The sequence below is a fragment of the Cavia porcellus genome, unplaced genomic scaffold (genome assembly GCF_034190915.1).
Source record: "Cavia porcellus strain 051 isolate PalLab524CR breed Dunkin Hartley unplaced genomic scaffold, mCavPor4.1 scaffold_7, whole genome shotgun sequence".
NCBI classification, from domain to species: Eukaryota; Metazoa; Chordata; class Mammalia; order Rodentia; family Caviidae; genus Cavia; species Cavia porcellus.
Window position 1 is genome coordinate 61,743,435 of NW_026947490.1, and position 26,088 is coordinate 61,769,522.

The 26,088-nt window shown below is 46.3% G+C and overlaps 1 protein-coding gene across 15 annotated transcripts in view; it reads right to left on the reverse strand.

The window, feature by feature from the left end:
* The window catches only part of Pard3 (par-3 family cell polarity regulator), a 605,303-nt gene that overhangs the window by 457,908 nt on the left and 121,307 nt on the right, over positions 1 to 26,088 (reverse strand). The window contains exon 1 of one of the 15 annotated variants that reach the window (XM_023564642.2): positions 19,967 to 19,985. The exons of the other annotated variants lie outside the window; for them this stretch is intronic. Coding sequence (XP_023420410.2) covers positions 19,967 to 19,975 — 9 coding nt within the window. The 5' untranslated portion in view covers positions 19,976 to 19,985. Of the gene's footprint in view, positions 1 to 19,966; positions 19,986 to 26,088 lie in introns of those variants that run through there. 15 annotated transcript variants of the gene reach the window in all.

Here is a 26,088-nt window from a genome sequence, read left to right on the forward strand (position 1 = left end):
CTTTAAGTGACTTGTCTATGAAAAGACTGAACAATTGTGGGCCGGTAAACAGCTGAAGCAGAGATGATAAGGTACTTGAAAGGCCATTCAAATAAACACTAGTTCATCTTTATTAAAAATTAAATTTAAGTAATTGCTTTTCAAAATTAGTGGACATTATTCTTCAAACCACTATACAAAACCTATTCCTATCAGGTAACCATAAATCAACAAAAGCTGCTAACAGTACAAATATGAATAAATACAACACATAAAATAACTTTTCCCCTGAATTTAAAGGCAAGCTCTAAACTAACCTACAATTGTTCAATTTATTCTAATGCATCATACTAATGCAAGTTACTTTAACAGCATTAATGTGCAAAAAGCATAAATGCATTAACATAAACATAATCTTGTGCTTTTATAAAAACACATAAAACTGAAGTCAATAATAAATCCTGGAAGCAAACTCGCGCTCTCTTGTTTAATATTAGTGCACACAGGTTTACCGACCACCTGCTTTCTTTTTGATCCAGCTCTTAGTTTGGCCTTTCTTAGGTGTAATCTGTGAGGGACAGACTTCTTATTTTCATTAGAAAGCAGCCCCAAACATTTCTATAGCTGGAAATTTGAGCTCCACAACATCTGCGCGATTACAAAGTATATCTTGTAGAAATAACAGAGCTATGTATCATAAATGCATACCAGTAGCCCAATGTTAAAGTCATTACATTTTATTGAATTATCATGCACTCTCTGAAATGCATGTGGTCCAGCTTGCAATTAATCATAATTATTCAATCCCACAGTATAGGCCACAGAGCACCAGGAGGATTAGCGAACGTGTGGCCTTCTTATTCTTTCTGCCTATTGTAAGAACAGAAGGAAAATTCAGACAATATGGCACTGCAGGAAAAGGGCAAATGAATTCATTTCCTGTTGAGTAAAAAAAGGTCTGAAAAATAACTTTCTGTCCAGTATTCTCTAGAGGTAAGCTTTCAAGCGTCTCGAGTTTATTGAGAAAATCATTTAGAGGTCAGTGTACAAAATATTGTGCATCTTATTCTGAAGGCTTTGTTAATCATTGTTTTTAAAACTTAGCCTTTTTTTTTTTTTTTTTTTTTTAAGAAATAGTACTTCAAGCTCTGGATTTATAATGCCGAACTCTACTTGTCATTAGATTCTTTTATAAATTGACTTACAAAGACTATCACAATCAGATCACTAAGAGTACATGTTCAGCTATCCTTACAGGGAAAATTTAGAAACACAAAAACATGCAACTTGAATTCATACAAAAAGATGTTTAGATGCCAGGTATAGCAAGCTGCCCAAGGCAAAGAGCAAAGTTTTAGGAAAAGAAAAAAAGAAATGCTTCAGAGATTTAAACATTTCTTCTTTCTTGGAAAGAATGATCATGGTATTTTAAGTCAATCAACAGAGGAGTCCTCTGAGCCTGAAAGTCTGGACCCAGCCTCCTGTTGTCCCACCACATGGGACAGAAGGCCACTGTCTCCTAAGGGCAGCACTAGAAATCTCTGGGAAATCATCCCAAGCCCAGCTAAGAAAAAGAGCTCACGGGAGCTGAAGCTCTAAAGACGTGAATGTGAGAATATTGCGAAATTCTCAACAATGAACAGCAAGAAGCTGGAGAGGAAAAGGAATGAAAACATTTTTTTTTAAATCAGGGAAAGATTTTTAAAAATGAAAGTATCCTATTCAAGAGTAATAAATTGAGGAGGAATGATAAACAGAGTTCACTAGCAGATTCTCTAATTCTACCCACATTGCTTCTTTAAGTCATACTCCAAATGTGTAACTTACATTCAAACTACTTTTCAGGGACAGGGCTATAGCTCAGTAGCATGAACAGCTGCATGGCAAGTGCAAGGTTTTGAATTCAACTTGCAGTACCATAAAATAGAAAAAAAAAAAAAAAAAAAAGAAAGAAAGAAAGAACACTTTTTAAATACTGGTTGGTGTTTTTGCTTGACTTCCTTTAAAAAAAAAAAAAAACTGTAAGTATATTTCAGTGTACCTATCAATAGTAACTGGACCCTAAAGACCAAGGAGGAGACAGCTTTCACAGGCTTTGTGTCTTATAAAATCTAACTTGCAAAACACAGCTACTACCAAACTCCACAGCCCCAAGAGATCAGAAAGAGTAAAATGATCATTGTTAAATTATTTTTTAAACTTTTTGATTTTTTAGTTTAATGAAGACTGAGAGGAAAACTGTAAAAGAAGATTTATAACAAATGCAATTTGGTTTAAGATTTTAAAAGAAAAACATTTTTACAAAGGTTTTTGTAAACATTAGCTGTCGCCTATTTGTAAATATTGGTGCCTGACTATATTTTCTGGTGAAGAAATTACAAAACTACGCGCAGGGAAAAACTTGCGCAGGAAAAGAAACCCGCGCAACTCTATAACCTCAGAACTACGGAAATAAAAAGCACAAATCTTCTCTGCTTCCTCCAAAATCCACACTTCCTAATGTTTCTCTTAATTAGAACATAAAATTGAATCTGTTTATTGTTCAATGATGTTCAACTAATAATAACTTATGAACAAAGCCTCAAAATAAAATGCAAAAGTCTTTCCAGCACTGGAAGACGCACCAATGCCCAAGCTGGGTACAAATTCTTCCCACTTTTACTTGAAATTCAGTGACTTCTGCAAAAACTGAAATATATTCCTTTTCCACCACATTTAAAATAGCTTTTCTCAACTCTTGGTGACATCTTGCACCAGTGAGACCACCAGGAGAAAACACTTCCATTGAGAGTGATAAAGTAAATCACAACTACTGCAGAAATGAGGTGATGAATTATATGTTTAAATCAGTAAGTAGATTAATCACTTTCAACTCCTCAGTTTTTTAAGTGTGATATCTTTTCTGATTGGCTATTTGCAATTGGATCTCTAAATTACCAAACTCTACACATCAATTATCACCTACTCCACATTTCTGCCTGGGGTCACTCGTGCTCCTCCCTCAGATTCAGTCACAGTTGTCTCTCAATTCTAAGGTCATACTGAAGGTCATCCCCAGGGTAGCCTAGCCTCCTTTCTGCTGTCACCTGCTACCACTTCCCTCAGGCTTCCTCACAGGGCTTCTGCCCACCTGCAACTCCCATGAAATGTTCCAGTCTCCTAAAACAGGAGCTGTCAATTCTCTATGGTCCAGGTCCAATCTACCCACTCCCAGAAGGCTCTGCTCTCCTCTCCAATTTCAAAGATGAACTTGGCACCCATAATGTTTATCGGCACTCGAATATTTACTGAACGAATAAATGGTTTACATGGGCTGGATTTCAGTGTACAGATTTATAATTTATTTGCCAACTTTTTTTTTGAAGTTCTATTTCCCCACCACCACCAAGAGATTGAGAATGCCCAAGTATGGGCAGACATGGTTTCACACACTGCTCGATCTCTCCCCCTAAGACTCACTCACTGCTGGAGAATCAGGAGATGCTCAGTAATGGAGACTCTGAACATAAATAGCACTGGAGAATCATCTGGCTTAACTACCCATTGAAAAACTCTGAGGGTCCTCTCCAGCACTGTACCAACCACCCTCTGCTGGGACGCCCGTCCTCCCCAGCCAGCCAACACAATCTTTGAGGGTTGTGCCTTGAGCAAGCTCTTTCTATGGCCACCTCTGTTTCTATGTGATGGCAGAACAGAGCCAAGTCCATCCTTTCAGGCATCCATCAGCAAACAGTGACACCCAGTATCAATCCCAACCTGCTCGGCAAGCAGCAGAAGCATAAAGAACACACACATCACCACCACCCCATCGCCTGTGCTGGCCCATTCTTGTGGAATTAAACATGAGTAGGAACAAGAGACAATGCTCAGGTAACCACTGTGCTCTCTGCCTCCTCTTCACTCACCACAGGGGAGTATCATGAGCTCACCTCCCTTTGGTCTGCTTGATCTCCTCCTCCCAAATGTCTTCAGTTTACTCACAAAAACATCACTTGCCTCCCTAACAGCCAAAATCGTACTCTCACTCCACTGAAAGCCAAAGGGCTGAGCTAATGTGTATCTGTGATAGCAAATCCCACTGTTATATTCATGCTTCTTTTCCAGGAGATTCAAACTCTTGTCCTGGGAAGGCAAAAAGTTTTCAAGATGTAGAAACCCCCTCTCATCTTCCTACCTTCCCCATGTGAATCAGAGAATGAATTTTACAAGCAAAACCTTTCACAGATCCCTGAGACACACAAGAGTTAAAATCAGTATTAATATAAACTCATCTTTTAATTTGGAATGTACGGCACTTCTTATTAAAGAGACAATTGAAGAAAACAATGAGAGCACTTTCACTTGATGAATAAAATAGCAACTTGAAATTGGGATTAAGCACTGCATTCATTTCAAAGTTGAATTTGTTTCTGTTCTGTTTACAGAAGATCAGCTTAACCCTGCTCTCCCCCAGACACGGAACAGCTCACCTTGCAACACTTAAGCCAACAGAAAAGTTTGACACAAGTTTCCAAGGAGGAAACTTGTGGTTCAAAGTCAAATCCTTAGCGAGGAGCAGCACCTCTCCTTCCTCATGACAATCACACATGGCATAAGCAGCACCCAGTCCTTGTGATAAACAAAGCAAGACACAAAGCTCTATCATACATCCTTACCCCTATTTTGCCTGCTGTGTTCTCCAGTTACCACACAACTGAAGCATCTAAGATGCTACGGGCAATTCACCAAAGGGGTGCACAAGTGCTGGACCTAGAAAAGGCGTATCGATCAGACGAGGCCAGGATGGAGCCCAAGCCAGGCTCAGCAATTCATGCTAAACAGAAACCCTGGTCTCCAGGGCTCGGGAGAAGCCCACACTCTGTCTATACTGGAAAAAGTTAATTGTGTTGCGCAGATGAACCCATGAGTCCTTCCCAGCAGGGACCACCAGGGGGGACACACTGGTACATTCACAGCATTTCAAGAGCACCCTTAAAAACTCTTACCACAGAACCCAAATGTGAGCTCACTGTGTGAATAGAAATCAATAGAATCTCCAATACAAATCAATACATCAATCATTGAAAGCACCACGTTTTCTGTGGGAGGGTGTGTTGTTACTGCCCGTGAAGGACCATCCTAATAAACACAAATGCACATATCATGCAACAATTTTACAATTTTTTAAAACGTCAGGTGTTTCCCTTATACAGTTGATGCCACAGAACCAAAACTGAAGAGAGACTGTAAACCAATGCACACTGATAAACTAGGTACCCAAACCATGGTGCTCAGGTGCAAACTGAAGAAAACCACTTCCCAAACAATACACAAATAGCAATAATTCCTTTAATCATCGCTTAATTTTCATACATGTCTTTCAATTCAGTAGAAGAAGCAGGTAGCCATTCCTAAACTGGCTTTCAATCAGAGAATTTTATAGAAACTAAATCAAGGATATATTACATCTGAACAAAACAAAACAAAAAAGTGGTTCTCTAAACAGTGTGCTAGTCTACATCCATTATGAACATACGCAAAAAGAAAGATACACTTATAGAACTTAATTTGTGAAACCTTCCAGGAAAAGATCATCATTTATCCAAAGAAATTAATTTTTCTGATTTATAATTTCTCATAAATTTTATATAAATATTAATTTTGAATCTGCAGATTGATGATGGCTTAAATTAAAAACCAAGGCCTGAAGATATCATGAATTAAGAGACAAACATCAGATAAGCAAATTATTGGAAGAAAATTAAGTGTCCCCTTCTTTGAAGTTTCTGAAAGTAATTCTACATTAGAACTTTCGCCTAAAAAGCAAGTTATTTCAGTTGTTCTGAGAGGATGGGTTGATAAAATCTGTCACAAGTTCCCCTCCTGTGGCTGAGTTGGTCACTTCAGAGATATCAATTACGATTTGATGGATCAGATCACATAAAAGCAATGAATGCAATAAACAGCGTTGAAGGAATTTATGGAACAAACTTCAGTTAGTCGCTTTCAGTTTCTTTCACAAAACCAAGAAGCTCTGGGGGAAAACAAAACAATTTCCTAGGATGGAATGCACGACAGAACAGAAATAGAAGTGTCTGAAATGGTCAGGCTGTTCGATGACAACTTAACATGGCCTGGGTTTTCAGCTTGCAGGACATATTCTGCAGAGTGCCACTCCTGGAGCCCGAGATGACTGCTGGGAGCACTTTGGTCCTCCTGCTTTCCTGGACACATGGAGCCAGGTGTGAGAAACCTAAGTTTGCGGGCCACTGGTGAGACAGCAGTGCTTCTGATCCCCCAAAGGCACAGTGAAGAGAGGGATGAAATAGCAAAAATCCCCCTTTACAAAGACACGCAAAAGCATATGAGAACACGAGTGAGTGGGCTTCAACAGCCTCAAAAGTGAAAATCGAGACTTTCCCATGTCATCAGTACACAGTAGGGCCAGTATCCCCCGAGGGCTGCTCCTCACTGCCCAGCCGTGGCCCCACCCTTGCTCTGGGGCACGCACTGCTGAGCAGGTGACAAAACCACAACAGCCATTTTCTACATATCCCATAATGGGCCACCAAACTCTCTACCCTCTTTAATAATTAGGTTCAGTGGTATATAATTTAATCTTCAACTTTAATTAAAAACAAAGCTTTTGAGTTTGAAAAGTTCTAGGCCAGACTGCCTTACCATCTTAACAATGGTTGAAAGAAACTTCCCATACTTAATCAAAAGAAGCTAAGAATTTTTACAGTCTGCTCCATCCTTTGACCCATGAAACCCACACTCTGCATCTGCAGGCAGATCTATTTAATGTTCTGGCCCAAAAGCATCATTCCTAGCTGAGCCAGGCCAGCATACCTTATCTGGACCTGGGCTCACAAAGCAGCAACAATCACCATTGTGCTGCTGCAGGAGCACATGGCCAGGACCTGCACGATGGCTCTCAGAGCTCAAGAAGAATGTGCCATCCTTCAGGCACCTGTACTTCCAGTGCCTACATTCTGCCTGCTCTTGGTTCAAGCAGGAAAAGGTGTGTAAGAGTTAAAGGCTTTCTGGGGGCTAAGGAACAGACAGCACGAAAGTTGCAGCTTTTATTTATGGAGCGTCGTCTCTGAGCCCAGTTCCACAGCTGTAAGGGAGACACTCTGGAAAGGAAACTGGGTTGAAACCACAGAGAAGGAATGGCTGTGTGAAAGGCAGTCTTCCCAGGCAGATAGACGTGTTTCTGCTCAGAGCCACTAAATGAACAACAGCTGCCGTTCATGTAGCCAAAGCCAAACTAAGACAGAGTCAGGGAAGACATGCAAGATGCCCCAGGTCTTCCAGCCACCAAGGACATGGACCAGTAGTCTGGAGCAAGGCAAGAGCATGGGTCTTCCCACTCTGGCCTCCGAAAACAACAGCCACCCTGCATGCGCACCTCTGGGACTCAAGGGTACCCCACAGTGGCAGCTACTCACCTGACTCTGCATCCCCACGCAGCAAAGCAACACTCCAGCCGTGCTCTGACTGACAGCCTCCCCAAGGCCTTATCCCCAGTATAACCCAAGGCTCAGGCCAACAGCAGGGCTACTGGATATCACCAAGCACAGGCAACAGCCCCAAATACTGGGCTAAGATAGCCACCCCCTCCACACCCCCAAGCCTGGTCAAGCTCGGCCACTGTGGTTCCACAGCACAGGCACCTCACTGCCAGTACTGAAATGAGAGTGTAGGGTTGTGTCAGTGCTTCCTGATGTTGTGAGGAACCTAGAACATACAAAGAGAAACAAAAACAGTAAGATGAGTGTGCCTGGTGGATTCTGAGACCACAGCCTATCCTCGCTTCCAGTGCTGAACGCAGGAGAAAAGGTTCTAAGAAGCTGTTCAAAAAAACAATCATTTTGCTCAGATCACAAGGCAAAGCAACTGCAGATCCGAAAGGAGATTAACACATGTGTGCAGCACCAACCTGGTGCCCTGCACGTCTCCTAGTGGGCACCGGAGTTGCAGATGGGTTTCTCCAACTCGGCACAAGTCCCACGCAGATGCAGCCCCACACAGCTGTCTAGGCTGTGGTCTCCGAGACTAACACACAGGCAGCTTTAATCTAAGCATCCAAGCACACAAAACATAGCTGGAACAGCTTAGTTGTTTTGCACGAATGAGACTTGAGTGGAGGATTCTACTGAGTTTTGAAAAACAGCTGAGAAGATTCAAAGTAAAATTAAAAGCATCTTAAGCCTATGTCAGGACAGATGCTAAGATCTTGTATAATCAGTATTATCTCAAAAAATCTCTTCAAACCACCCAGGAGTGGAAGAGATTGATCTTGGTTTGGGTGCCTTAAGAGTGAAGTAAGTGGAGCTGGATATGGTGGTGCAGGAGTGTAATCCCAGCACTTTGAGAGGCTGAGGCAGAAGAGGATCGTGAGCTCCAGGCTGGCCTGCACAAGCAGCAGGACCCTGCCTCAAAATCAAAACTAGAAGAGGGCCAGAGAGGTAGCTCAGTTCAAAGGCACAAGGGGGTGAGGAAGTAGCTCATAGTGTTTAAGGGTCACAACACCACTCACTCCCAACCCCAAAGGAAGAGAGGTGCAAAGATTGTAACTGCATCGAGGGCAGCAGCAGGAGGTGGAATGGGGGACCCATCCTCCACCCAGACTCGGTCTCAGACGCAGCCACCGAGCGGAAGGGCAGGTGCACTGGCAGTCTTCCTCCCAGCTATCTCTGCCTGCGTTGGTGCTGGCTCATTTGCTCTCTCTCTCTCGCCCTCCCTCCCTCTCCATGTCCTCTTTCTGACTCTTCTCTTTCTCTCTCCATGAGAAAAGTTTTCACTCATTAATCTGTCTTTCTTGGGAGAGCAGAGAACAGAAACAGACAAAGGATAAACAATGTGCTTGGACATTGCTTTGTGATTAACTCATGACCACATTTTGGCAATGTATGGTCTCCAAACGCACTCACAGAGCATAGATTATATCTGTTATGACTAACACATGAAATCAAGAATAAAATTCTGACCCATTTGAGGGCCTTACCCCATATTTGGATACAACCATATGACAATTACCAAAGGGATGACAGGACACTTGAGCCGACCCCATGCTCACTCACGGAAACTTCAGGCCCCGATTTTCTTTCTACCACACCCAGGATATGAAGCTGCACTACCTAAACAGCCCTTTTCTGAGGTCCACACAGCTGTACCCCTGGCCCTCTAGTCTCAGAGAAAGGCAGGCCACCTTTCCTTAACCATCTTTTATAAACAAGACTAATTCTGAAGCCTGGCACCTTCAGAATTACAGACCTGAGCTATCCCTCTGTTGCAGACAGAACTATGTCACCCTCAGAATAGATAGGAACAAGCCATAACCCAGAATGTGACTGTATCTGGAGACTGGATCTTCACAGTGGTAATGAAGTTGAAACCTGGCTATTAGAGGGGACCCCAAGGCAACATGCCTGATGATGTCTTTTACGCAAAGGTAAAACCCGAGCAGAGACAGAGCAGGATGTGAGGACACAGGGCAGCCACCTGAGCACAGGAGACTGGAACACCTGGGCCATGAGAAGCTTCTAAGATGACAAAGAGGGCTTTCAGACAGAGCAAGGACCCACCAGCACCTTGACTGCAAACTTCTGACCTCCAGAGAACTATGAGCTCATGATCATTTCTAAAGATCCATATAGGAAGTAAGATCACCGGCTGCAGACGACACAAGCGGCACACGTGAGCTGCCTGGTCAGTCTGCAGGAGTGGTGCAGCTCTCTGCACAACCACAGCCGGCACTCTGAGGTGGCCAGGTCAGCCTCGGACCCAAAGCCTAGGCAGAGTGAGACGTGTGAGTTCAGGCTCCTGGGACCTGCACTGATGAGACTGAGGAGCTGATGGGGGGAATGCAGGATGCGCACCTGCGCATCCTGGGGTCCTAGTCTACAGTCCAGCAAGTTACCCTAGCCCTGCTGCTCACTGCCCTTCCTTCCCTGCCTAGCTAAGAGGCGCGGCAGAGAAGGCACTGGGGTTTTCACTGTACAACAACATGTGGAGTGATCCGTCCACACCCAGGCACACTAATGTGTCCACCTTCATTGCAGCTGTGACGAGGGATCTGGGGAGTCACTAAATGAAACCTGGCTGGGAACCTGTGCTTAATGTGCTCTTCCCTGCAGCACGGTCAATGCATGATAGGAAGGAGACCAAGGCCAGGAAACTATCATGCAGCTACTGAGCATGCGCAATGCCGGACGCAGTACTAGCGAGGAGCATGTACAGACGACGCAGAGGCACAACACAGCTTTACCCAACTTGGGGCAAGAGTGGCCCAGAGGCTGGAGACAGGAAGATGGTGCTGCCCTGCCTACCCACAGCTGCACCTGGCTCGGGTGGCAAGGAGCAGAAAGCACGGGCCAACAATGCCACCAACAGCATAAAAGCCTACCCCTGCACTGTGGACCCAGGTAACTGTGGCCAGGAGACGCTGGAAAGCTGTAAAATACTGACCAAAAACAAGGAAATCACCTGAGGGAAAGGAGGGGAGGGGAGGGGAGGGGAGGGGAGGGGAGGGGAGGGGAGGGGAGGGGAAAGGAAAGTGAAAAAAGAAAAGCATGCAATCTCCACCAGAGCCGTTCACAAGGCACCCGTGGACGTTACAGGTGACGTAACTTGCACTTGCCTGCATCCTTCAAATATGATTTTTAAATCCCTGTGAAAAGCCAAATGGGCTACAAATGGGTAAAAGAATGAGGCTGTAAACCCTCCCCCAAAGGAAACAGGGGCGTGCTAAGGCCCTCCTCCTTCAGACGAGCCCTACGGGCCACCTGACCCTGCAGAATTATGAGCTGACAATAACGTGCCTGACCCACAGGGGAACACCGGCCCCTGGGCAGACGCATATGCTTGTCCGCCTACACCAAGGGCGTCGACTCTAACAAGCCTGTGCGTGATTTACAGCCCCTGACTCTCGCACGAAGCATTTTCAATATCTTTTAGCAGTTTGATAAAACCTGTTAAAATTAAATTCCAACCACTACCCACTCATCCACACCTTAGGAGGCAAAGGTTACACTAATGTGCTCTCTGTTTAGAGAGCTTGCCAAAGGGGGAGGAAGGAATAGGAAGAGGAAGGACAGAGACAGAGTCAGTCAGTGTGCAGAAGTTGCAATCCACAAGCACCAAGGAGGGTTTTCCCCTTAATTTACACACGTGCACACATACATGTGCACACACACATTAGGGCTGGTGGAGACAGATGTGAGATCACTTACTCCACAAGGAAGATGGCTTCACACATCTCCATGCATGTGCACAGAATCAGCTGAAATTAATTTCTATGCCTTACATGGGAGACCAGTAAAGAGACCACCCAGCAGTTCAAATGCTTGCAGTACAGCACTTCGGCTGGTTGTCATAACCCCTAGTAGTAATGTCTAAAACAAGCACTAGAATGCGCAAAACCTTCAACTTTTATTAGTGCAAGGTTTTTTAAAAATATATTTTGTCACTTTCTTGAGGCCAATGGTCCAGATTCCATATTTATTCCCTAAACAAAGAAATGCAGAAAGTGTGCGCTTAGGTATGGACTCTATGCAGCAGGGGTGGGTGTTTAGACAAATATCAAATGTATAGCCTAATAAAATAGCACACGCAAGACTGAAGGCAGCTTCCCCTTCATGCTCAGCCAGGCGTGGCCTGTTTGCCCATGTGGCAGGTGCCCTGGAGCTCTCACCGTATGGACAAGCATAAGTGTTCTGGAATTTTAGAAATTAGAACTGTCTCAGTTCCCTGAGAACTTGAACACCTCTATGTGGAACTTGTCCCTGCTCTCCAAGCCAGGAGAACAAGTCCCTCTGAATCCGTCAGCAGGCCATACCTGGGCTCATAAAGGTTTGGGAACAGGTCACATGGGCACCGTGGTATGGCAGATGCCTGCAGTGCAGGAGGCCACCTCTGTCACATCCGGGCTCCCAAGGTCTACAGGCCTGCACATCTCAGCCCACACCTCCTCCTCTCCCCCTTGAGCCCCTCAACCCTGTATGAGCCTGGCCGTTGGACCCAGGGCCTCACTCCTACATTGTATTGTTTTATTTTGAAGCCAGGTCTCCCAGATTGGTCTTGAATTTGAGATCTTCCTGCCTCTGCCTCCGAGATGCTTAGATATACCACCATACCTAGCTTCATCTCTCTCGTTAAGTCTGCACTAGGAAGACCAAACACACCCAGAGATTCTGTTCATCAAAATGTTTATCTCCCAATATCCCAAATCCCCCAAGACATCCAAGCTACTTAAAGTGATCACCCAGGCAAAATGTGGTCAGCTTCTATTGTGTTCGCCCTCAGCCTCTTCCCTCCCAGCCTCCGGTGCTACGGGCAAAACACAGTCACACTGGGCCTGAGAAGGCCACCAATGTCTGGGCAGTGTATCGACTGGGGTCTGAGGCAGATGCAAGTCTGGAGAGAACAGTGGAGGCCTCGTAGCCAGCCTCTGCCCGAGGAGGGTACAGCAGTGACAGGAGGTAGGAGAGCTGGTTATTATGATTCTTGGACTTGCTAACACCCCAACCATATTTTCACCCCCTGCCAGCCTCATTTCAGCAGCATCAGGAAATCACCAAATTCTGCTGCTGGTTTCACACAGCAAAGGCTGGTATTTGGCCTAAAATAGTTATACAGTTATATTTGATCACCAACATGAGAAACCTAAAAATTCATAAAGCTGTCAGTTAAAAAAAAGTAAAAGAAAAAAAACTCGTCTGTAAGACCTCAGCCACTGACACTTTGCGGACTTCCTGGCCCATCCCTCACGTGCTCCACCACTTCCTGAGAGCCATCCCTAGAAATCGCACCCCATCCTCCACCAGCAGGGCCCGTATACACTCAGGTCACCCCAGATGAAGCACAGAGGGCCTCCTTCTTCCCAGATGCTCTAGGCTACTGCAGAATGGAGGAATTAGCTTTAGTTTTAAGGTTCTAGCAAAAGAGACACCAGAAAACAGAAGTAAACCTGAGGAGTATAAAGCGTGCCATCAGTAACCACAGACAATGCTGCCAACAGTGGGTTCAATGGCATTTACACCATGTAGATCCAACTCCCAAATGCTGCTTTTTGAGAGAAATTAGAAATGGCCAACTAAAAGAAAATGTAAAATTTTGAAAATGCGAATCTTATGCAGTCAAAAGCTAATCATGCTGATTATATAAATACAAATTGTTGTTCACATACAGCTCCAGAAAATAAACCTACGAAACTATAATTTCATGCAAGCATTTATAATGCATCAAATCAATTGTAAGGAATCAATTATAATTTCCATTGTGATTTTTTTTCCTAATGCATTTTTGTTATTATTTCCATTAATTCCAAATGGCGGACAAGGGCGGCTCAGGGAAGAGTAGGGACCTGCGGGTGAGACAGGGTCATGAGATTCTGAACAACAGGTCACAACTGCCTCTAATCCCATCTTCAGTGTCTCTGCTGCTTTTGTCCCGGCCCGGATGCTCTGACCTCAGCACAGGTGCCTGAAAGCTACAAAACCTCAGGAGTGGAAACGAAGCTCTTCTCCTGGAGGGCGGTGCCTGGGAGACACTGGAAACAGGAAGTGGGATGGGGGGAGCCCTGGGAATATCTGCAGAGAAGCTTGTTTGGAACCAAAAAAAATATGGGAGTTGTGAGAAATTATCCCTAATTACTAAGGAGCTGTTAACAGATGAAGTCAATCTATATTTGCTGATGTGGAAACATATCCAAGATATATTGGCAGAACAGTACATATAGCAGGAAACCATTTGTGTGTGGGTGTGTTTAAAATGCTCATATATGGCAGAAAATCTCTGGAAGGATGCAAAAAATAAAAAAGATAATTGTATTTTCCCTCCAGGGAGGGAATGGGAGTGGTATTCAGGGCACTTTTTAAAATTTATTTTCCATGTTACATACTTTCCTAGTTTCCCTTTCCACAAGTATGTGCTACTCTTATAATTAAACAAGAAATACCCAGGCCATAAAGGACTGCCGGGCAGATGTAGGCCGTAAGAGTTGTTCTGTTTAATAAGCAGAAGCAAAAGTGGGACAAGAAGTGCTCGCACGCGCAAACCACGTAACTGGACAAACTCGCCTCCGGATTTGTGAAAGTTGGTGCCTTCAAGTTATTATCAGTTAAATGTAGTCACAAAATGCTGTTTTCAAAACTGGGAGCCTTTCAACTTGCTGGGTGAGTCCTAGCTTAGACCACACCTGCAGTATAGGAATGAAGGGCACCAAAGCACAGGAGCACAGCAGTGGTGTCTGGCCCATGAAAGGGGCAGGGACACCAAATCCGCCACAGGCAAAAGAGATGTCTCAATGCCTCAGAGCCCACTGGAAGGGCTGGCACCCTTTGGGGCCCTCGAACAGTGACTTGGAAGGAGAACTCAGGGCTGTGCATTTGGAGAGAGGTCTTTTGGACAGGACGTCCACACCCACTGACGTCCCCCTGCCACCCTTCTGTGGGGACGCACAGGGCTGGGTAGAGGGCCTGGGTGAGACCGATGGTGCTCATCCAAGCCCCAGCTCCTCTTCCTCCCAGGGCGGAACAGCTTCTCAATGTCCTTGTTCTGCACGACCCTGGGAAGCAAGGGGAGCAGTGGTGAGGTGGCCCAGCCTGGCAGGCAGTTTGGGGAGCTGCACCCAGCAAGACCCAAAGCCATTTCCCCTGCCGTTCCCAGCACAGCAACCAAACTCGCTGCACCCCAGTGTCTCTCATTAGCACGTGAAGATTGATACACTGTACATGTTTATTCTCCATTGATGCAATCTAAAAACAGGATGCAGAAAGAGGAAGACCAAGTGAGCACCCGTGGACATGCACCCGTACCTTGCTGGACGCTGCTGAAAACCGCAGACTCACCGGGGCAGCGGCTGTGTGCGGGCAGTGGAATGGAGCCAGGGAAGGCTCTGGAGTGACGCTGGAGGCCCGTGGCCAAGCACCTGCCCACACACAGCACCCGCTCACCCCACCCTCCCATTACTTTTCGTCACTGGTTTTTCTTTAAGAAGAATGAAAGAGAGAGAGGGAAGGAGGAGCAGGGGAGGGAAGAGAGGAAGAAAGGAGGAGAGGAAAGGAGGGTGGGAGACCCCCCAATGGTTCTCCCTCTCCCTGAGGAGCTCTTGGTAAAAGCCTCTGTGGAAGAAGCCACACCACAGTCAGCACCAGCTGCCTAACACTGTACACGGGCCCTCCTTCACTCACTACCCCAGTCTCTAGGGCAGCTCTGCCGCTGAGTCCACAAGGGCCACACAGACTCCACAGGCAGCCGCTGCACACCAAACGTCCCGCTGCCCCGTCCTCACCACTCACTGCTGACCCTCGGCCCAAGGAGACCGCGAGGAAGGGGGAGAAGGGTAACAAAGGCAGTCCCTGTACCCAGGCCAAACGGGAGCCCACTCAAGGAAAGTGAATGAACCGCACCCCGGGTCCTCTCACAGGGCCAGGTCACCGTGACGCTGGAGGTAACGGGCCAGCTCCCACCAAGCCGGGTGCTGCCAGCCAAGTAGCAGAATGAGCCGATTCACTTAGGGCTGGGTAAGAGCAGAGCAGCTAGGGATAAAGGAAAGGCGATGCGGGGAGTGGCAGGGAGGGAAGAGCCGGCTGCTGTAATGAATGAACAAGGTAGGAGGCCGGGAACTATCAAGGCTCAAGAGTGTCCACACACAGTTGGGAAAAAGCAAATGAACCCAAACAATTCCATGGCAAAGGATTCTGCGGTTGTGACAATATGAAAACCAATGGACAAACGGATGCATTTAAAACAATCTGTTGGTCATCGTGGTGGTGCATGTTTGCCAGGAAGATCACAAGTCTGAGTCCTGCCTGGGCACCTGAGCAAGACTCTGTCTCCAAATGAAAAAGAAAAAGGGCTTGGGGTGTAGCTCCGTGCAGAGGCCCTGAAATCAATCCCCGAACTGCAAGAAACATGAGCAGAAAAGAAGGTATGGACCTGAAAGAAAAAAAAGTAAACTCAAGAGACACAGCCTCACAAGCCAAAGATAAAGCAAAAATTACAACTGCACTCTTGCAAGAACTTGCAAATAACTAAATGGGCCAGTTTTGTGCATGGTTTATTTCCAGAAATTAGTAAGTAAAATAAACTGGTTAACCAGGACCCAACCCGATGCTATCCGGTGTTTGCAAGATGCATAAAATAATCCATATGCCTTTATTTACAAGTGTTTCTCATTCCTTGCAAAAACAAAGATGAAGCCAGTGTGTAAGCTCTCTTCCTCCAGCCACTCTTTATTTTCGGCCTTGTAGCTACTGAAGGGATCTGAACCCAAGCCTGCCAATGGAAGCCTCTAAGCCTCCAACGGGTTGGAAAGTTCCAGAGTGAGCCACCCCCACCATCGGCAGCTCACCCTCACCCATGCTCCTGCGCTTCTCCGCCTCGCCTCGAGACCCCTCTGGGGCACTGAGAGGTCCCCAGACTGGTTTCTGAATTCCCAGCACCCTTGGGCACTGGAGGTCAGGCTGCCGGCAAAAACGCACTTTCTTCTCCAAAGTGCCCCACAGCTGTTCACGGAAAGGGAAGACAGGCAACTTCTGGCAGATGCTTGCGGTCATGCTGCCCTCAAGTGGTGGCCGACGACTCTGCTCACAGAAGAGGAGCAGAGGGAGGGAAGCAGCGACCAGCTAGGACTGAGTCTGAGAAGAAACGGCAACACAAATTAAACTAACCAAAGAGGCAATCGCCAAAAATTCAACGGTGTCCTGGTATTTTATGGGCATCAAATCTGCAAACATGAATTAGACATATGTATTAAAATGTCTGTAAGTCACTTGAAAATGGACACAAGGAACAGTTTAGGTGAAACTGTCTCAGAGATACACACACACACACACACACACACACACACACACACAACACATGCATGCATCCCACCCCACCCACTTACATGCAAGAGAACAGGGATAATTAAAGACCACGTTCTAGTGGCTGTGTTACTCTGGTAGATAAACACAGTAAGAGGAGAAGGGAATGGGGAGAAGAAAAACTATTCTGTGGTATTCTCCACTTAACATGTGATCACTTCCCAGGAGTCATAAAGGTAAAGAAATACCCAGGATCTCAGAAAAATTTAAAAAGTCAACAGAAAGCTACGAAGTCACCCACCAGAACTGCTTGCTTTCCTTTTCGTTACACATTAAATTTACATCCAAAATAAAATGTGTCCCCCTAAATTGATAGTTAAATTTTCCTGTATGAAATTCATAGCAGGGAGAACAAAGCACAAATCATATTATGATAAACTATGCCAAGGAACTGAAATGTTCAGCACGTCTAGGAAGCAGGAAACACGGGCATCTCCAGAGATCCTCACAAATGCTATTATGACATCTCTAATAACTTCCATGACAACATTCTAAAATACGATCTATTCTCACATCGCACTCACACCCACTTCCCCTGGAAGGAGCGCGGCCCCAGTGTGGGCGGCTTCTCTGCCAGCAGAGATGCTAGCGCATGTGCTGGCAGCGCCCCCTGCCGGACAATCCGCGAAGAACCCTCACGACTAGGAAAAGGTCGCTTTCTTCCGTTTGGGTAAAATAGAAATAAACCACAGCACTAGAAATGACTCAACTGTAACCACTGGCTTTGACTGGCTTGGTCTACAAAGCCAGGGAGACACCTGAGTTTTCAGTGGGTTCCCACTGATGAGCGAATCAGTTAGAAATTAAGTTCAATCATCCACAAACATCTTCTATCTTTGTTACTATTTATATGATTTATAGTTCTCCTTCCAGGAAAAATAAAATTAACTTTTTTCACAAGTCTGAGAAATCTGAAATAGGGTGACATGAAGCTCTTTCTAAGATTATTTCTCACTAGGTCTGGGATCCCTGTGCCACTAGTAAAGTATCTCAAATTTGCTCTCAACAAGATGGAACAAGATATGATTAGGCAAGAAGATAGCTAAAGACACAGCAAAGCCCTTCTTGAAAAGGCAATCACGGTAGGTGTTAGGGTCACCATTCTAAAAAACACACAGGGAAATATGAGAAAGAAGCACAAACAGGAACGGAGTGTTAGTGCCCTGGAACACACCTGGGCCAGTGGGGGTCCAGGCAAGAACCATCTCACAGGCCCTGCAGGTCCTGGGCTCAGTTCAGTCACATAGAAGGGAAAGACAGCAGCTACGGGGAAGGTGCTGGAAAGCACCCAGCACACACTCATTCATTTGACACCACGCGTGACGGAGAGACAGGAGAGACAGGACAGAGGCTCCCTGTGCAAACTTCCCAAGGTTGTATACCAAAGACAAGCAAATCCCAATGCACAGGCCCAGGAGCCTCTGCCTTCCTCCTGGGCCACTCAGGGATGGGCGGGGCTGCAGCTGCAAGGGTGGGGGGCTTCCTAAGGGAGCACAGAGGCCCGCAGGGGCAGGCAGACAGGGCTAGGCGGCTGCAAAGAGCCTGTGGGAGATTCTAGCCACTTACATCACACCCACCTTTATAAGGGCATCGTTAGGCATGTATTTACATCTGCCCAAATGCACTCTCTTTGACCCATCAATCTCACTGCCAGATATGCATCTGTGAGATACATTCAAACAAGTTTAATGCAGTATTGTTTAACAGAAGGGGCGGGATGTGATGCCTTTGTAAACTTGAAACTTACTTTTTAGACATGAAAAAAAATGGAACTCAGGGACTCACACTATAATCCCAGTACTCTAAGAGGCTGAGGCAGGAGGATCTCCTAGCCTGGACAACTTAGAAAGATCTTGTCTCAAACAAAAATCAGGCCTAGAAATTTGGTTTTAGTGGAAAGAACCAGAGTTTAATTCTCAGAGGCACAAAAAAACCAGAAATGAGTCTAATACATCTTGAAGAAGTCTATACATTACATTTAAATTAAGAAATTATAAAAGACTACACATGCAGCTATATATAAATGTACATTTTAAATTTCTGTAATATGGGGACAAGAAAAATGCTATTCATGGCTGACTCCAGGAAGTGAGCTGGAGATGGCAGGACACTTGGTGTCTTGCTCTGCTGTCACGTGGGAAATCCTTTCCACGAACATGCTTTGCTGTTAAAAAGTACTCCAACCCTGAGTTTTTGCTTGTGTTAAACAGGGAGCAATTACCACCAACCAGGATGTTCCCACAGGCCCAAGTGCTCTGATCTGAGCCGGGGGCTTCTCCAGCAGAAAGGCCCCGTGCTGGCTGTCCACTTTCTGCAAAGATAGGTAGGACGGAAGGGCACTGAACTCGGGACTCGGGGCCTGGGTAGCCTCAGGGGGTGCCTAGGAATCCAGACACCCTGGCGCCCTGGGCCTGTCTGTGAAGGAGGTGCCAGCCCACCTGGGGGAGGCATGTGCCCAGCTCTGCAGGCAGGGGGGCTCCTGCTGGGGTGGGACGCTGCCTCAGGACATGGTGGACAGGCTAGGAGCAGCAGCCCACAGACCCAGCCCTCTCTGGGAGTCTCAAGCTCCTCACTCCCCTGCCCTGCACCCCAGCCCCAGTCCACGCCACCACCTGTGAGCCCTCTCCACACAGCCCACAGTCACTGAGGCTGTAGCTTCCAGCTGCATTCCCACTGCTGTCTCTCAGTCTGATGTCCCACACCGCAGTGCAACCCAGACACCACAAACCCTGCTCTGCATTTGACTCTCCACTCGCTCAAGCCACTTGGGTCTCTGCCACGCCCACGGACAATAAGCACTACTGCCTGGTAGCCCGGTTCCACAGCTTCCTGCGCTCCCTCTCCCCTGCCCTGCCCCATTCTGAGGACTCAGCTTCCCACTGAGCTACACCATGATTTGTTTGTAATGTTTTACTTTGTGTCAGGGCCACTAAATGGCTCGTTTGTTCAAGCTGGGCTCAAAATCATGATCCTCCTGCCTCAGCCTCCCAGAGTGTTGGGCTCATACACATGCAGCACCGCACCTAGCCATGCAATTCTTAAAACAAATGTGTAAACCTCAGTGGTCTGGCAGGGCCTGGGCTCCAATATTACTCATCAGAGAAGGTGGCCTCTGTACGGCAGCACTGTACCTCATCCATCTGCCCGCAGTCCAGGCCATTCCCAACACACATACTGAGTCTTCCTCTATGCGCCATCCGTCACGTAAAGACCACAGCATGGAATGCGCGCCTTGGTCACTGGACCTAGAATCAAACCAGGTCCTTAGTCACTCAGACACTTGTAGAATGGATGGATGGATGGATAGATGGATGGATGGATGGATGGATGGATGGATGGATGGATGGATGGATGGATAGATGGGTAGATCGATGGAAGAATGAGTAGATGGACACATGGATGGACAGATGGATGGCTGAATGGATGGGCAGATAGATGGACAGACAGATGGACAGTCAGTCCTACTGCCCCTACCTTGAGTCCTCTCTTCTGGCTCCCACACTAGTGGCCTTCCTGCCTCATGCAGGACAACTAGCCCCTTGTTTGTGCTCAGCCAGCACCTTCAATGCCCCTTCCCCTAACAAACTCCTTCCATTTCTTTGGTTCAGAAGTCACCATAACAGTAAACGAGTCCTTTACACTCCCTAAGGTAAAGCCACGTCCCCCCTCCACACGAGGGCTGCTTCGCACCACAAGCTCCTGCTGCCTGTCACTGGAGCACTGAATAGGCTCCAGGAAGAGCCTGCAACCAGCACAAGTCCACACACATCACAGTGCTGACACCCACATCTACCCAAGTGTCTGCTACTCAGAAATGTACAGTAAACAAATGGCCCAAAGGCCTTCTCCTCTTCTTCAGTGCTCTGACATTTACAGACACAGTAGCATGAGAATTCTGCACCTGTCTTCAAACTAGTATTATTCTCCTGCACATCAAAAAGAAAATCACCAAACACACAAACAAGAGAGACACTTCGATGGATGACGTGTGATGCACGCACATGCATTTTAAGAATTTTATTCTGTTTACTACCTCCACAAATTTTTCAGGCTGCAAAACTGAAGTGTGAAGCTGTCCACAGTGACTGGCTACTGAGCTCTGAAACCAAAATAACAAAGATGTGACAATAAACAAACCCTGAGACCTTTCTCTTTGCCCTTCAGGGCGTCTCCAGTCTAATCTGCCAGCTACGCATCTGAGAGTCTATGATTTCGGCCCAGGGGAGACCACTGCCCTGCAGCCGAAACTGATGTGACGGAGAAAAGACCCAGAGGACAGATATCTTTCCCCGGCTCACTGGGGTTTCTCCAAGCTTCCTATTTTAAACCCTCTTCTTACAAGTAGCAGCTGAATCCTCGGGGCCAGCTTGCAGTCCTGCAATTCACTGACTGCTGATGGCCAGGCTGTCTCAGGCCACCACAAGACGCATGTGGTCCTGGTGGTCACAGCCCTGGCTGGCTAAGGGGAATCACTGTCAGGGTTCCAGGCAGACATAACCAGTACACATGGAGTCCTGGGTTCCCCCCGGCAGCTTGCTCCAAAAATAAATGTGCAGAACCAGGGCCAAAGATGCACCCTACTTCCGCTGTAGCGCATGTGTCAAAGCTTTTGCATTTGTTCACGGTGGCCCCGCTCTGGCTGAGGGGATTCTTCAGAACATGGAAAGCTGTGCAGAAGACCCAGGAACACAGTTTCTCACATAGGCAATGAATTTTAAGGGACTCGCTTGCTGAGTAAACTGAGGGTCAAACTAGGTGCTATACATGAGCAAGAGAAACCTTGTACTCTGTACTATGTTTCCCTATGGCACTGGTACAGGGACTGAATTTTCAAAAGGGTCATCTGTTACCATCAGACAGGCAGGCAGGAGTTTAAAGAAAGCAGTATGAAGTGAAGAGCCAAGATCCCGCGATCCTACACTCCATTCTGCAGCTAACAGCAACGAAGTCTACCCTGCAACAGGCGGGAACTTTTGCTGAGTCACTAAGAAACCAAGTTTAACTGGAAAAGAAAAATGCAGGTGGGGGCTTATCTGCTGATGTAGTGTTTTTATACTTGACACGTTCTAGTTCTTCTCTGTTTTATATTTAGGTACTCTTTTACCAGTAAGATTAAAGCTGTAGGCTACAAATCAAAGTAGAAAAGAAAGTCTCTTTAACTGATTCACTCTCTGGAGACTCATTAGAACAATACTGAGTATACATTACAGTGACGGAGCCGCCTGCTACTCAGACACAGAGGGGCTTGGTAACAGGGGTAAAATACCATTTCTTCAAGAAAGAGGCAAGTTAGAAGGACTAGGACAAGGATTCTAATATCTGAATACTTACTCCCAAGAAAAATGTTTCTCCTAAATAAAAATCCTCAATAATTTTTAATTTCTGCTTTGGATTAGTACAGATGAGTGCCTACAATCAACTCGCCTTTTCCCCCATGTTTTGTAACCATAATTAAGTTCAGGTACACAAATAAGACTCTTCTCTCTTGTGAACAGTTTAGAAAATAATATACTTTATTATTGAAATTCTGCCCTAAAGCTTTCTCTGCTGTCCAAATTATTTCCCAACTGCATTTCAAATTAAACTCCTAAGTTTCCATCTCATTCCTCTAGGGGGTTCATCTACACTACAACGCATTTTAATATGTTTAAATGATAGCAATGCTATAAAGTGTTATTTCTCATTGAAAATGGTCATTAATATGACTTCATACCTCAGAGAGCGTAACAGTAATTTGGCAATAAAACAAAGTGGGCTCCTCATCCACTAATCACCTGAAAGGGAGTCCTGCTATGACTCATTTCCACCCCAGATGTTCTTCACCGAGCATGCTCTGTCATTATTGAGGGGGGAGCGTTTCACAAACATCTCTAATTCAGTAACTGCATGCACTTTTACATAATTAGTTTCTCTCCTCAAATTTCTATAGACCTCTCATGGACCTCTTTTGCAATCAGCCATGTACAGTGTGCACTTGATATTTTGGGGGAAATGCAAGCGTGTACTTTCATTTTGACAGAAAGCTTTGTTACTTACTTGTTTACAGTGCTAGAGATGGAGCTCTGGGCATACTATGCTAACACTGGAATTATTTTTGCATCTTGGTAGCTGTGACACAACAGGAAAAGAGGGCAAGCTGCTTGAAATACTGCAAGAATGCTCTTTCCACCTGAATGTTCCTTTGGTCCGTACCACAGAAGCAAATGATGAAGACAATCCACGACACTCCCTCCTGCGAAGAACCTCACAAGATTGTCACCGACTGTAACCCAGAGTAACCTGGAGTGAGGCCCCCATTCACTCCAGGCAGCCCCACATCTGCAGAACACACGGCAGGGAGCCCCGAGTGCCTTGACTGACAGCTGGTGGGTGAATTATACAAGCACAATGACTGCAAGTGTCTCGCCCGTGAAGTTTTAGCCAAGTCAGCAGTCCCAGAGCTATTTCACAAACCTTAGACTGTTCTGCATCTTAACATAAATAATACCAGGGCAGTAAAAAATGAAAACTGGAGATACTTTTCATCGAACCCACAGAAACACTTCTATATCAGATACAAGAATCAAAACCCTGCCAGAGCCTATGTTCTAAAACTCCTATTTTCTTGATTCAGTCAATCCACAGATTGCCTTATTTTCTAGTTAAATTACAGACAAATGTAACAGAGATTCACTTCTATCTTCTAATCAGAAGACAGAGGCTGCTAAAACCTATTTGAGAAAACTCTGGGATGACTCAGTTTTTGTAAATATTTGACTGAGAAATGATAGGCACACTTGGAAGCCATGCTTTACTCTGCAACCGGCAGACATTAAACACTGGAGGGCAGGACATTAAACACTGAGCGCTTCGTGGGCCCAAATGCAACCTTCACAGAATGGCACCAAAGAGCAGGATCCAACAAGAACCTGATGTCTCATTATCTGTAGACACATATCAGTTCCAGAAAGAAACACGACGTGCAAGGCACATCTCCAATGCTCATGAATAAATCTGTTTACAAACAGGAACACTCTCTTCACCCTCATGCCACCATGTGGCACACACATGGGTCTGGGGGCTGCATCTGATTTATACAGACTAAAGCTTCACACAATGCCATATCATCTTAAAAGGCATATGTGAGCTCAAGATTAAAACCTATAAAGTCAAGCTAAACTGCAGAGTGACTGTAATAAATACAACAATGTTAAGTCAGCTTCAAAGAGAGTCTTGAAAGAAACTCCAAAAACTTTCATGAATGTTTTATAGATTAATTTTAAATTCAATATAACTCATCTTAAAACCTATGGCAAGAACTACAGGGAGTGGCTCCTCCTTTTCATCCTGGCAATGCTGTCAGGAGGCTGTGATAAGACCAGAAAAGCACCCTGTGAGAGTGGGAATGGAGCGGCGCTACCCAAACATGGAAATATGCATCCCTACAGGGGACTTATGACAGGGCTCCACTACCCGGACAGCCTATCACGCAACACTTCCCCGATGGCTCACAGTCCTCTGCTTCCCCGGGAATGGCTGGAGCTGCACTTATGAAAGTCACATAAAATAAATCCTCCCCAAATATGAAACCACTGTCATTGGGTTTAAACCCAGCTGCTGAGCCAGCTCTGCTCAGCACTGAACGGATGGTGTCTGGTAGATCCCTGAACTTCGGGGAATTCAAAAGCTCCCACCTAGTCATGTCCAGCAGACACTGTCCACATCATAAGCAAAGGGCAGGCCCTGAGTGAGCAAGCAGTTGTGTGTGCATGTGGATGCGAAGTTGAAAGCACCATGTGTGAGTGTGCAATGGGAGACGAAGTGTGGAAGAATCGTAAAGGTGAGATGGAGCATTTTGGGGTTGTTTTTTTCTTATGTTATCTCTACCAGAAATGGGGTCAGAAAGCAAAAGAGGCACTGAAGGGGAAGAAGGGGGATCAGCACATCATACCACGCTCTGGATGGACCTGACCACAGAGTGGCTACGCAGCCTGCACCACTGCCCACTGAGCATGTGGGGAGCCACGGCCTACATGGAACACAAGCAAAACCTGTTCCTGGACACCCTTTCCAGAGTCTTTAAAAAATCAGACTCTGCTGCAAATGGGAAAAATCTACACGGACAAAAAACCCATGTATTCTGTCTCAGGTCTGCACTGAGATCACACATATCCCTCCCAGCCTGACAGCCACCCTTAATGCTAGGCGCCACCACCCCTGGGGCGCTCCCACTCACCTGCCTGCTCAGAGCTCAATGCCTGCTCAGAGCTCAATGCCTGCTCGAGGCTGTGCACAGGGAAAGGATGGCACCCGACCTCCATGGTTACCAGAGAACTCCACATGCCCACAGCCCCCGATGAGGCCTGGAGAGCCCCGTGGCATACCTATTCCTGAGTCTTTCTTCCCACTGCCCACTCCCCAAGGCTGAGACAACCCCAGAGTTCCTCCCTCTTGAGCAGACTCAGGGTGGGCAGAGTGGAGAGTGCCAGTCAGTAAGGGCAGGGGGCAGCACACCTTCCCAGAGAGGTGGCTGTCACCTTCTTGGAGATGTGTGTTCCTTTGAGTGTTCATGCTGACCCTGAAGGAGCAGGTCAGCATGGATCAGCATGGAGAACAGTGAACACCCAAGACCCAAGATACTTCACCCCTTTCTGCCTGGGCACCCTGTTTCCTGAAGGCAATGAACTTCATTTTCTTCCAAAGCAAAATGCAGATCCCAGAACACCAGGACTATAGGAGCTTGACAAGTTCCGGTGAGCACCTGCCCACGGTGATGCGGGGACTCACAGATAGCCACTTTGCTCCCACAGAAGACAGAGCAGGCACGGTGTGGAGGGACTGGTGCAGGAGCTGACATCCCACCCCTAAGGTGCACATCTAGGCTGGGGTTGGGCCCACACTCGCTGGTAAAGGGGCTGCTGGCCTCTGGCCTCACTAAGAAACTCCACCCCCACCCAAAAACAGGTACATTCCAGATAATGAAAATACACCATGGGCAGCCAACCACACCCAGTCAGTAGCTATGTACGAAAAGCTTTTTCCATCCCAAAGAGGAGCAACCAATGACATAAATGCCTCGGGCTTTGCCCTGCTGCAGAAATCTGCATTTCAAATAAAAAGCTGGCAGTCAGAGCAAATGGGATGCTGGGGGGGGGGGGGGGGTACATTAAAACAGAGGTGCTCACTAAGGACAGATCTCAGGGCTTTCGAAAGAGAGGAGAAGTAGAAGGTCTACTTCACCCCACTCCGTCACATGTTTAAGAAAAAGAAATGT